The 13,638-nt window shown below is 37.1% G+C and overlaps 1 protein-coding gene across 2 annotated transcripts in view; it reads right to left on the minus strand.

Moving 5' to 3' along the window:
* Positions 1–598: 598 nt before the first annotated feature.
* FBXL5 (F-box and leucine rich repeat protein 5) overlaps positions 599–13,638 on the minus strand; it is a 62,140-nt gene continuing 49,100 nt past the window's right edge. Inside the window, exons 10-12 of one of the 2 annotated variants that reach the window (XM_051830210.3) lie at positions 9,684–9,832; positions 9,516–9,573; positions 599–1,390 (exon numbers count right to left, since the gene is read on the minus strand). In XM_051830210.3, coding sequence (XP_051686170.3) covers positions 9,560–9,573; positions 9,684–9,832 — 163 coding nt within the window. In that variant the 3' untranslated portion in view covers positions 599–1,390; positions 9,516–9,559. The remainder of the gene's footprint in view (positions 1,391–9,515; positions 9,574–9,683; positions 9,833–13,638) is intronic. The other variant, XM_051830211.3, reaches the window with a different exon arrangement.

Raw genomic sequence — 13,638 nt, forward strand, 5'->3', positions numbered from 1 at the left:
TACCTTGAAATGCAGAGAAGTATAGAGTAGGCTCTAATTGTTACTTTAAAAAGTTTTCATGAATTCTTTATATTCCCATCAAATGACTGTTCCTTCTCTAGACAACACTGTCCAAAATAAGAGTATTCTCTTAGCCTGAACTAGAATCAATCTGTCTATAGTTATCTCTCTCCTACTCATTCTCTCCCAAAATAAAACAAAAACATACCTAGGGCCACAAAGAACCTGAATGCAAGATTACTTCCTCTTGGTGGTTTTGCATATACTTATAAAAACAAATGCCTGTTGCCATTTTCCTCTTCATGACATAAAGTTACACAGAGAACATAAACCTGACCCAATATGTGCTTTTCTGAGTGGTAGGTCTCTACTCTCACGATCTTTTCAAAAAGCAATGAAGATAAACACAAAACTTCAAATTCTGACTACTGAATACTTTCAAAAAAAATTCAGTTCAACAAAACTTAGTATTTGTCTAAAACATTATTTGTCATGGTAATGATTTCATACATGCCCAGAAGACAAAATATTTAGTCTTATTTTACAGAAAAACCTAGATTAAGATTTATAATAAATGACAAAAAAAGACATTACTTGGTAAAGTTTTCAAAGTAAGTTTTATTTATACATTTCTTCAAATGATTGTAGGATTTTTAAAAATCCCCCTCAAATTTGACAATTTAGGAACAGTGATGGGAACCAGGGGTTTTGAAGAAAGCAAATAGAAACAGATTGATGCTATGTTAGCTCATTGAGCTATCACCAAGAAGCCAATTTACTGATAATATAAACAGAATCTCTTATGTGTATGTTTGAATTGGCCCTCTGAAAATTGTCCAAATAAAGGAAATGTTATGGAAAAGAGATTAGTCTCCCAAATGTACAATCTTTGAAAATAAAACTTCAGAAATTTAAGTCTTGGAAAAAATCTGCAAAGCTTGATGTACAGTGCTTATACATAACAAGAACCAATAACTCCCTTTAAGTTTAAAATTCAAAATAACCTTAAAAATACTTTAACTGGCATGGTATTAGCAACATTCTTTTGAAAGTATTTCATTTAAAAGAAATCTGATACAATTGTTCTAACCCTTATGAAAACATCTAATCCTTTTCTGAAACAAAAACGTAATTTGTAAGAGAAACAACACTGTACAATTCACTAGTAATTAAGATTTCTGAGATTGTAGGAACAGGGCCAAAACAAGTCACACTTAAAAGGGATGGTTAACACAGGAAATGTGCTGTAAGTAAAGTGCATGAAAGGAAGCCTGCTCAGCTAAATGAAGTAGACAAAGGTCAGGAGTCAAGGGTCATTCGCCAGAGCGGCAGCAGGCTCGAAAACCACACTGCAAATTCTGGCATCCACTGGCGGTATCAGCGTGAGGACCTGTATGAAAACAGAAAAATGTGAAAGGAGGAATTTCTCAGATCACATAAAAGTAATTTTACTTATGAGGGAGCTAAACATGTATTTCTTTACTAGCAATACACTTACATTACAGAAGTAAAATCTCACAATGGGTACATAAAAAGTTAGTCAGGGAAGAAAATATCACCAAAAGCAGTTTGACTTTGGTTAATATATCCTTTGTGGTCCAAAAGGTAAGTGGAAAAAGCGAAATAATTTTTTTGGCAGTAATCTTACAAGATAAAAGTCCAAGAAAAGGAGACAATCCACAGAAACAAGACTGGAGGTCAATTTAACAACACATTTTATAATCTGAACAGTCTTCCTAGAATCAAATAAGGCAAGACAATCCTGTTAATAGATAACCCAAGAACCCACTATTGAATAATTACAATAAATTCAAAATTTATAATATAGAAAAATAGGCTTAACAATGTTTACCATACTTTTATTTAAACATTTGAAACCAAAAAAAAAAAAAAAATCATATGGCAGGATTAGATGAAAATGTTTTTACAAAGTTATAAGTGACTAAAAATTATCTAAGGCATAATAAAAATGTGATGCACTTTCAAAAAAGGAGCAAAACATTTGTAGAATAACTGAAATTTTATTCTAGTCACACTGTACTACCTAGACAGTAGATAAAAGCTGCGTTAGTGAACAAAGCTGAGAATTCACAGTATCAAAGAGGTTTCACAGCACATACTCCAATGTTAAGTACTTTGAATAAATGAGCTCTTACAGAAGCAAGCAACTGTGGAAAAGGCTGTTTCAACTAAGTGAAATCTTTCAATATGTCTGCACTAGGAACAAATAAAGAACAGTTTATCAGTGCTTCACCTACGTATTAGAACACAATTGTTTGAGGCCAGCGCCATGGCTCACTTGGCTAATCCTCTGCCTGCGGCACTGGCACCCCATATGCACGCCAGATTCTAGTCCCAGCTGCTCCTCTTCCAGTCCAGCTCTCTGCTGTGGCCTGGCAAGGCAGTAGAGGATGGCCCAGGTGATTGGGCGCCTGCACCCGCATGGGAGCCCAGGAGGAGGCACCTAGCTCCAGGCTTCAGATAGGCATAGCACTGGCCATGGCGGCCATTTTGGGGGTGAACCAATGGAAGGAAGACCTTTCTCTGTCTCTCTAACTCTACCTGTCAAATAATTAAAACACACACACACACAATTGTGACACAGACAATGAAAAATGAAAAAGTACACAAAATACAATTTTATTACAGAATTATCAAGTGAATTGTAATTGAAAAACTTTACTTCTCTGGAATGATAGCTAGTTTAACTCAAACTTATTTTAAATTCGAGGGCTTTTTCTTTTTTTAATTTATTTACTTGGGGGTCACTTACTGTGGCATGGTAGTCAAGCCACCATTTGCAGTGCCAACATCCCTTATGGGTTCCAGTTTAAGTCCCAGCTGCTCCACTTCTGATCCCGCTCATGTTAATATGCCTGAGAGCAGCAGGAGATGGCCCAAGCACTTGGGCCCCTAAGTCCACGCGGGAGATCCAGAAGCAGCTCCTGGCTCCTGGCTTTGGGTTGGTCCAGCTCCGGCCATTGCAGCCTTCTGGGAAGTGAACCGGTAGATAGAAGACTGGTATCTCTCTAACTCTGCCTTTCAAATAAATTAGTAAATCTTTAAAAACAAAACAAATATTTCATTGAAAGGCGGAGGTACAGCGAGAGAGGAAAGAGAGCATGAGCTCTTCCATTGTGGGTTCACTCCCCAGATGGCTGCAATGGCCAGGACTAGGTCAGGCCAAAGCCATGAGACAGGAGCTTCATCCAATTCTCCCACATGGATGGCATGGCCATCCTCCACTGCTTTCCCCAAGCCATTAGTGTGGAGCTTGATTGGAATTGGAATAGTCAGGATGTTAGCAGAGCTTTACCCTCTATGTCACACCACAAATCAGGCCCTAAATTCGTAGCTTTTTAAGGTGGCACTTCTGCCAATAATACCAGAAGGAAATAATTACTTGCAACTAAATGCAAAGATAAAACTTATTTCCAGAAATTTAACTTTCCTTGTCTTTCCAAGATAGCATAAATGAAGTAACAGGACAAATTTCTTAAAGACTGAGTATAATATTCACACGTCTCACTATAGAAATGACAACACATCTTTAAGAAAAGAAACTAGGGCCAGCACTGTGATATAGTGGACAAAGCCACTGCCCACAGTGCCAGCATCCCATATGGGCACCAGTTCAAGTCCCAGCTACTCCACTTCTGATAGATGGAAGCTCGCTTGCTCAGTCTTGCTCGCTCTCTCCTCCTCCTTCTGTATTTCTGCCTTTCAAATAAATTATCTTTAAAAAATAAACTAATGGGGCCGGTGCCACGGCTCACTAGGCTAATCCTCCGCCTTGCGGCACCGGCACACCGGGTTCTAGTCCCGGTCGGGGTGCCGGATTCTGTCCCGGTTGCCCCTCTTCCAGGCCAGCTCTCTGCTGTGGCCAGGGAGTGCAGTGGAGGATGGCCCAAGTGCTTGGGCCCTGCACCCCATGGGAGACCAGGATAAGTACCTGGCTCCTGCCATCGGATCAGCGCGGCGGCCATTGGAGGGTGAACCAACGGCAAAGGAAGACCTTTCTCTCTGTCTCTCTCTCTCACTGTCCACTCTGGCTGTCAAAAAATTTAAAAAAAAAAAAAAATTAAAAAAAATAAACTAATGAACCTTATACATACATGTAGAACTGCTATCGCTCATGATTTCATTTGTTTCCAAATAGTTATAATTAATTTTAAAACTAATGATGCTGGGATTAGCTTTAAATTATCGAATAGGCAATGGTAACAGATGAAAGAGGGCTGACCAGAGTTATAACTGCTAAAACTGCTGGTACATGAAGACTCCTTATATTGTTTATATTTTTAAAACTTTCCAACAGTTTAAAATTATCTTAAGTGTAAAACTGAAATACCATAAAGCCTATTTTTATTTAATGAAAATAAATATATGTTCCATTTTTAAATGAAAAATATGGCAAATATTTAAAGTTCACAAAGCATTGTTTTTGTGAAATTATTTCCCCTTAAAATAGGACAGTGTTATGTCATCTTAACCACAAAGTCAAGATAACATTTTTTGGTACATGCCATTAACTATTTATTAGAAATGCCCTGATAAGGAAACCTGTGTTTTGAAACTCCTAACACCATCAGCTTCTGACCAGGTGTTCCCTTTGAATGTATTTCCAGTTTTACCTACAATGCAACCCCCACTCCCTGTCTTTCCTCATTCCCTACAGTAGTTACTGCTTTGCCCATCACGTAGTGCCTGTTCCTACAGCCGGAGTTCTGCCTCACTAACGTGCCCCTGCCTTGAAACCTAGTCCAGGACAAAAGGCCTAGATTGCTAGGTTTTGTCAAGAAGTATCTGATCTATAATTTATCAGTGTGTAATTATTCTAAGTTTCTTTTTAAAGGGAGAAATAAGGAGAGAGAGACATGGAGATTTTCATACAGTTTTCCAAACTAAGACATCCTAAAACACTTCAAAATGTCTATATTCTCATTTTTTTAAATGGCAGAAAGGTTAAGTATGCAACTGATTTACAAGGGTAAAAAGTAAAAGGGGACCTCAAAGAAGCAATTGGTCAAGGAAGACGTTCTCCTGAGATTCACATTTACCCAGATCCATACAGCTTTGAACTATCCTCACCCGAGACTCTGAGGCCCAGCACCCTCAGTTTCTACCCTGGTTACCCGGGTCACTCTGCATCAATGTCAAATGGCTGGTGGTAGAAATAATAGGGGAAGAAAAGCATGGGAGTATAAGTCTGCACTCTAAGCTAGGTAGAAAGCTAATAATCTTGCTGTCAGCAGTTCCTTCTTAATCATAAAACAAAACCTCAGCTTTCACTGATATAAAATGTGCCCTCTGCTCCAACTATGCACCAGAATATCTGAGTTCCAGTGGGATTCTAAGTGTACAGAGAAGTAATTAACAAACTGGTATTTCCAAATTTGAAAGTAAAGTCTCTCTAGAGAAGAATATTAAACACCTCAGAACTACAATCCTGTACTGAAGTCTGGAACAAAGCAATTACTGGTGTCTGATACTAATAATCATGAAACTGATAGTACCGATGAAAGGATTTTATTCTACCAAAGGCCCAAAGCAAAACCAAAATAAAGACAACGACTGAAAGACCCTTAAATATCACAGAAGACTGCTCAGAAAACAAACAAAAAAATGGACAACAGACACAACGAGGCAGCATTAGAGAGAAATATCACTAGGATAGGTCAGGTTGCCGGGTGTATCAAGTAGACAGCTATGCTGCCACAGATACTGACAAAAAGCAGTTCCTTTAAAATACTTATCACCAGCAGATTTTTATCTCAACACAGAACTCAAATGATTATAACATGAGGAAGAAATTATAAAGAGTAAACAAAATAGGAAAATAAAACTGCATAAGCACTAAATAAAATCTTTTAAAATATTAAGTGAAAAGAACTGTAAAGTTAGCTAATATCTCCCCCAATTTTTATTATTAAATGACTTGTTTTTCCTGGGTTTTAGGTGCTGTACTTTACTCAGGCTATATATCTGCACTTACCTTCACTTACCTTTAATTCCTCTTTAACTTAAATTAGAAACATAAGAGAGCAAATCATCTGAGACATCCAAAACTATGAACTAATCTATCTTAATTCATAAATTATAAATACATTGAATGCAAATATGTACGAAAGTTTATTTGCTATCATTGTTCAAATGTTATTCAGAGCACTAAAACTGCTATTACAATTAACACCTTAAAATGATAAAGAATGTTTTAAATGTTACAGCTAAGAAGGCTTTTAGATTCAAATCCTTATCAATTAAATAGTAAATTTAAAAGTTATAAAGAATCATTCAGAACATTCAAAAGTTGCACTTCCTATGAGTGCTTAGGATAATGGTTTTTTTGCTCAGGATAGTTATTTGAATCGCTAATGACAATTGTCAAAAATCTCTATTAGTGCTAAGTTCTGCTGTCCTTATCATTTACTACTCAATGACTAATGTTTCTTAGCATTTATTTCCTTTAATTAATAACCTGATTAACTATGTAGATTTTCACTTAACAAAACACATTTAAAGGCTACTCTCAAATATTTAAAATATAATTTGGCACCTAAATATGCTTCCTCATTACTCCACAGCCTTGTATTAAACAGACTACTTTCAAAAATAATAGTAATAATAGAAAGAGTGCCAAAGCAAGCCATTAGGCATTCACTAAATATTTATAAGCTAAATTGTTTTGAAATTATGATATCTTGCAAAACTAGTTACAATGCAACTGTAACACTTTGTAGCTTGTCCAACGTCCTTTTAATGAAAAGATTATATCAAAGCATTAGCCGGAACTCTGCAACACAAGTAACAAGTCACCTAGCTCCCCCAAACCATACAACAAACTATAAAAGGAGAATGAATATTGGGTTAAACAAGCATTTCAATTTCCATTCAAATCTTTCAAAATCAGATCACTTCATTAAAATTTATTTATTAAAAATTACCAATCATTTACCAAAACAAAAATCGTATATTTAACAAAAGTAATATAACAGCTCCTTTGGAACACTTTAACATTTACATATTCAAAACAGATTAACATGAAAAGAATACTGACAGTACAAAAGATTTTATATATTAAATTTATCCCATCTATATTACTTCAAGAAGTTTAAAAACACAAACACAAAACAAGTAACTAGGTCATAAAAATGAACCGATATTCAATGCCGCACCACCCGTAACTCCTATATATCCCAAAATAAATATAATAAATTAGGTTATTAGATTTATTCCCAAATATAACCTGTGTTGAAATCAATGTGAACAATTCAAAATTCAAATAAAATGTGTTTTCTTATAAAAGTGATTGCTTAGTTATTATTATGAGTACTTCAAAAAGTTTATAGAAAGTGGAATTAAGCATTAAGTTTATTTTGCTGAAAATTTTTTTGTAAACCCATGCATAGTCTCTTCCAGGCCAGCCCTCTGCTGTGGCCAGGGAGTGCAGTGGAGGATGGCCCAAGTGCTTGGGCCCTGCACCCCATGGGAGACCAGGAGAAGCACCTGGCTCCTGCCATCGGATCAGCGCGGTGCGCCGGCCACGGCGGCCATTGGAGGGTGAACCAAAGGCAAAGGAAGACCTTTCTCTCTCTCTCTCTCTCACTGTCCACTCTGTTTGTCAAAAAAAGAAGTACACTGAGGCTACAATAATACAACTTCCTGTTAAAACAAAAAACCTTTTACTTATTTGTTGAACTCTATTTAGTAGAGCCATTAAGCCTTTGACCATAATGTAAATTTAAAATGTTATCTCAAAAAATAATAAAATATTAAGTTAAAAAAACACAAAAAACTCTTATCAAACCAACTGCATCCACAAAAGTAAGAGCTATGGGGCCAGCGCTGTGGCATAGTAGGTAAACCCACCGCCTGCAGTGCTGGCATCCCATGTGGGTGCCGGTTCAAGTCCTGGCTGCTCTACTTCTGATCCAGCTTTCTGCTATGGCCTGGGAAAGCAGTGGAAGATGGCCCAAGTGCTTGGGGCCCTGCACTTGTGTGGGAATCCCAGAAGAAGCTCCTTTGGCTTTGGATCGGCTCAGCTCCAGTCAGTGCAGCCATTTGGGGAGTGAACCAGCAGATGGAAGACCTATCACTTTCTTTCTGCTTCTCACTCTCTGTAACTCTACCTTTCAAATAAATAAATCTTTAAAAACTTAAAATTAAAAAAATAAGTGCTACACTACATTTTGTTTTTGCCAACTCAGCAGTTTGCATCTAAAATGGCAACCATCTTCACCATTCCTTGACCATACAGTGAAGTCAACAGATATGTTTCAATTTAGTGTTGATGTATAGGAATAAAAGTAGTCATCTCCTGCATAACATTGTGATTTCCAAAATATTAGAGTTGTCATCTCTGATCTCCTTATATATTCTAAGGAAAATCTAATTTCTAAGAAATAGCAGATTTGGGGGCCGGCACTGTGGCCCATGTGGATGCCAGTTCGAGTCCTGGCTGCTCGACTTCCCATCCAGCTCTCTGCTATGGCCTGAGAAAGCAGTAAAAGATGGTCCAAGCCCTTGGGCCCCTGCACCTGCACGGGAGACCTGCAAGAAGCTCCTGGCTCCTGGCTTCAGATTGGTGCAGCTCTGGCTGTTGTGGCTAATTGGGGCATGAACCATCGGATGGAAGACCCCACTCCCCGACCTCTCCTCTCGCTGTGTAACTCTGACTTTCAAATACATAAATCTTAAAGAAAGAAAGAAAGAAATAGCAGATCTGCTAACTTCTCTATCTCCCAGTACATCACTATTCTCTCTTATCTTCTTGGCTCCTATCAATTGTTCTGAGAAAAATTCAGCTGATTTTTCCATCACTTGAAGATGAAGTGGGTTCTCAAAGACAATAGTATATAGTATAAAAACGTGCACAGGAGAATCTGGGCCATCTGAATTTTCTCCCAGCACTAAATATAGGATGCTGAACCATTTACTAATAACTGAGGAACAGCTTGTAATACTTCTGCAAAATTTAGTGTCTAGCAGTGACTATAAAATGCCTAAAAAGTACTGAAAGCACTTTCAGAAAGCATATTCAACAGGACCACTGGATGGTAGGGTAGTCTTGAAAAACAAAACAATGACCCAAAAAATCACCAAGAAATATGTTTTTTAAGTAGGTTCAGGAATCAAATACTATAGGAATTTTAGTCATGTCTAAAGCATATCAGCTTTTTCTCAATACCACACTATCCTTCCCTCCATCTTCGGTAAGATTTATTTGGAATCAGGCCCAGAACTCATAAGGAGTTCACATGATCAACGCCCTCCTTTTTTTACTGCACTTGATAAAGGTGTACCACAAAAACTGAGTCTACTGTTCCAGAGAAATCAGTGCATCTAGAATACATCTGAACTTTTAAAGAGCAAACACTACAGAAATTCCCCAAAACTTTATAAGTATTTCAGTATTTCCATAAAACAAGCTACCATTTTTAATAATTTAATTACTACATGACTCAAAAACCTGACAGAATGTACATATGAATAGCTATCTGAAAAGAAAAACTTACCTTTCAAGATACTAATCAATGAATGCATGGCTATTTTATCAAATTTAAAGTACTAAATCTGAAAGCAAGACACTTGAATTAGAAACCTTGAAAACTTAAAATCATCAAAATTATTAGAATTGCTAAGATACTTTAAGTTTAAAGTATCTCAATGTTAAAAGGCATTACCGTTAATGTTGTCACAGTAATAAAAATATTCATCATTTAGAGAAGGGCATGCTGAAACCAAATCCTGCAGGCCTGCACCAGTTACAGTAAGACAACCAGAGAGATTAAGGTGCTCCAAATAAGGCAGCCCTCCTCCCAGAGTCAAAACCCTGCAAAAGAAATAATTCAACAATTAGAATATGTCACTCTATGAAAATTAATGTACTCCTATTAGCCACTAGACCACTATTTTACATGTTTTGATTTGGTAATGAGAAAATACAAGAATTTCTGATAACCAACCTTATTCTTGGGCAGGAATCCATTTATTTTTAACTTTTATTTAGTAAATATAAATTTCCAAAGTACAGTTTATGGATTACAATGGCTTTTCCCCCCCATAACTTCCCTTCCACCCGCAACCCTCCCATCTCCCGCTCCCTCTCCCATTCCATTCACATCAAGATTCATTTTCAATTATCTTTATATACAGAAGATCAATTTAGTATATAATAAGATTTCATCAGTTTGCACCCACACAGAACATAAAGTGTAAAATACTGTTTCAGTACTAATTATAGCATTAATTCACATTGGACAACACATTAAGGACAGAGATCCTACATGAGGAATAAGTACACAGTGACTCCTGTTGTTGACTTAACAAATTGACACTCTTGTTTATGGCGTCAGTAATCTCCCTAGGCTCTTGTCATGAGTTGCCAAGGCTATGGAAGCCTTTTGAGTTTGCTGACTTTGATCTTATTTAGACAAGGTCATAGTCAAAGTGGAAGTTCTCTCCTCCCTTCAGAGAAAGGTACCTCCTTCTTTGATGGCCCCATTCTTTCTACTGGGATTTCACTTGCAGAGATCTTTCATTTAGGTCCTTTTTTTTTTTTTTTTTGGCCAGAGTGTCTTGGCTTTCCATGCGTAAAGTACTCTCATGGGCTCTTCAGCCATATCCGAATGCCTTAAGGGCTGATTCTGAGGCCAGAGTGCTGTTTAGGACATCTGCCATTCTATGAGTCTACTGTGTATCCCGCTTTCCATGTTGGAGCGTTCTCTCCCTTTTTTATTCTATCAATTATTCTTAGGTGTTTAAATTTAACTGAAAAGTGATCTCTGTTAAATATAAGAGTGGGAATAAGAGAGGGAGGAGATGTACAATTTGGGACATGCTCAAGCTGACTTGCCCCAAATGGTTGAGTTAGAAACATGCCAGGGGATTCCAATTCAATCCCATCAAGGTGGCATGTACCAATGCCATCTCACTAGTCAAAGTGATCAGTTTCAGTTCACAATTGTGGCATAGCTTCTTGGCTCCCAGCTCTGGCATTGGCCCTAGCTGTGATGGGTTGGAGAGAGAAGTAGGGATGGAGGAGTATTCTCTGTGCTGTCTGATCTCTCACAACAAAATTATGAAGTAATGTTCAGTAAAAAGTACACAAACTACTGAGATCCGAAAGAAAGAAAATATTACTGATAAATGTGTTCAGTGAGGAGGATAATGAATGGTAAAGACTGGAACATTTTAAAGTTTTGTATATGCTAGTTTAAGAAACAAAATTATCTCTTCAAAACAGCTTATCAAGAAAACAAATCCCAAGAGAAATTTAAAGGCATACTTCCCGCTACCTTTTGATTCAATTTTAAGAACTTACTTTTAATCATAGATTTCCCCTATTCTTACAGACTTTAGGTTAACTACAGCATCATTTCATAATTCCTATGATTTGACTGGACCACAGCAGTTAGTCAAAGCAGTCTTTAAGGAAAGAAATACAGGGTTTAAAAGTTTACTAATTATCTTCCAGGGTCAGTGTTGTGGCATAGCGGGTTAAGCTGCTGCCTACAACACCAGTATCCCCTATGGGAGCTGATTCAAGGCTCAGCTGTTCTACTTCCAACCCAGTTCCCTGCTGATGTGAATGGTAAGGCAGTGGAATGTGGCCCAAGTACTTGGGCCCCTGCACCCACATGGGAGGCCCAGATGAAGCTCCTGGCTATGGCCCAGCCCAGAACTGGCCATTTGAGGAATGAACCAACAGATGGAAGATCCTTCTCTCTCTTTCTCTCTGTAACTAAGCCTTTCAAAAAAATAAATTTTTAAAAAGTAAAAAAAATAAAAAATGGTATAAAAGAATAAAAGATCTCAGTGCCTCAATGCAAAGACTGCTTCAGTTCTAAAAGTGAAAAAATTTCCAGCAAATAAGGACCAAGTGCATTGAATATAAAATTTCGTATCACATATATGCTTCAGTAAACCATCTGTGTAGTCAATGGACTTACTGGACTTAGTGGAAAATCAATTAAGTTGAAAAGTAAGCAAGTAATTATAGTACCATACAATAAATGTCCTTTTGAGAGTATGGAGAAGGGCCTTTGGTGGTCAGTAAAGATTTCCTGGAAGCAGCATCTAAGATGTGATAGAAATGATGAGTAAAGTTACCCAATAATAGTAAATGAGACAGAGGAAGCAAATACAGTAACCCAAGAAAGAGAAGTGAGGTACCTTGGAGACTGAGAAAATAGCAGAGTATGAGCAACTGAAGAATGGGGGGTGTGTGTGCAGAGTATTTATCCATTCAATGTTGTCTTTGGTAAGGATGAACACAGGAGGATGAGGGAGATTTACAAAAGATTAAAAAAAGACAAATCACAGACCCAAGCAAAGGCCAAGAATATGGCCTTTTGCCAAAGGACAGTAGGACTCAATGAAAGGTTTAGATAGAGGAGTAGTAACAACTAATAAGAAATGCGATGAACTAGGAGAGAATGGCGAGATATATTCCAAGTCTCAAGAGAAAAAAAAACTTAACCCAGGATATTATACCCTGGAAAGCTCACATTTATAAATGAAGGTGAAACAAAGATCTTCCATAACAAAGAAAATTCAAAGAATTTGTCGCCACTCATCCAGCCTTACAAATGATGCTTAGGGATGTGCTATACACAGAAACACAAAAAGATAGACATCATTATGAAGGAATGTGGAGGCAGAAAAAACTCCTGGTAAAAGAATAAATGAAATTCAATGAATTTAATAGGAATATTTATGTTAAACTGGCAGGACCAATTTATCACTTGTAACCATAAATGTAAATGGCCTAAATTCTCCAATTAAATGGTACAGACTAGCTGAACAGATTAAATAACAAGATCCACCTTTCTGCTGCATTCAAGAAACACCTCACCAACAAAAGACTGAAAGCAAAAGGACAGAAAAAGATATTCCATGCTAATGGAAAGCAAAAACAAGCAAGTATAGCCATCCTAATAACAGATAAAATAGACTAACACAAAAACTATTCAATGAGACAAAGAAGGGCATTTTGTAATGATTAAGGGACCTATTCAACAGAAAGATGTCATTATAATAAATGTATATGCACCCAATGCCAGGGTGCCCAGCTATTTAAACAAATGTTAATATATCTAAAGTGAGATATACACTCTAATAGTAATGGGGGGCTTAGACACACCATTTTCATCAATGGACAGATCAACTAGACAGAAAATCAGAGAAACAATATAGCTAATCTATATTATGGAGACCCAATGGATCTGATATCTAGAGAACAATTCATCCCACAGCTGAAGAATACACATTCATTTCATCAGTTCAGGGAACTTTCTCTAGGACAGACCATATGCTATGCCATAAGGCAACTCTCAGCAAATTCGAAAAAACTGAAGCCATACTATGTATCTTTACCAACCACCATGGAATGAAGCTGGAAATTAACAACTTAAGAAACTCTAGAAAACATGCAAAAACACAGATTGAACAACATGAACAATGGGATCACAGAAGAAATCAAAAAAGAAATCAAAATATTCCTGGAAAGGAATGAAGTAGATAATACAACATATGAAATCTTAGGGGATAAAGCAAAAGCAGTGTTAAGAGGGAAGTTTATAGCAGTTAGCGCCAAAATCAAGAAATTGGAAAGGCATCAAATAAACAAGCTATCAA

The sequence above is a fragment of the Oryctolagus cuniculus genome, chromosome 2, assembly GCF_051225735.1.
Source record: "Oryctolagus cuniculus isolate XC-2025 breed Fujian yellow rabbit chromosome 2, ASM5122573v1, whole genome shotgun sequence".
NCBI lineage: Eukaryota > Metazoa > Chordata > Mammalia > Lagomorpha > Leporidae > Oryctolagus > Oryctolagus cuniculus.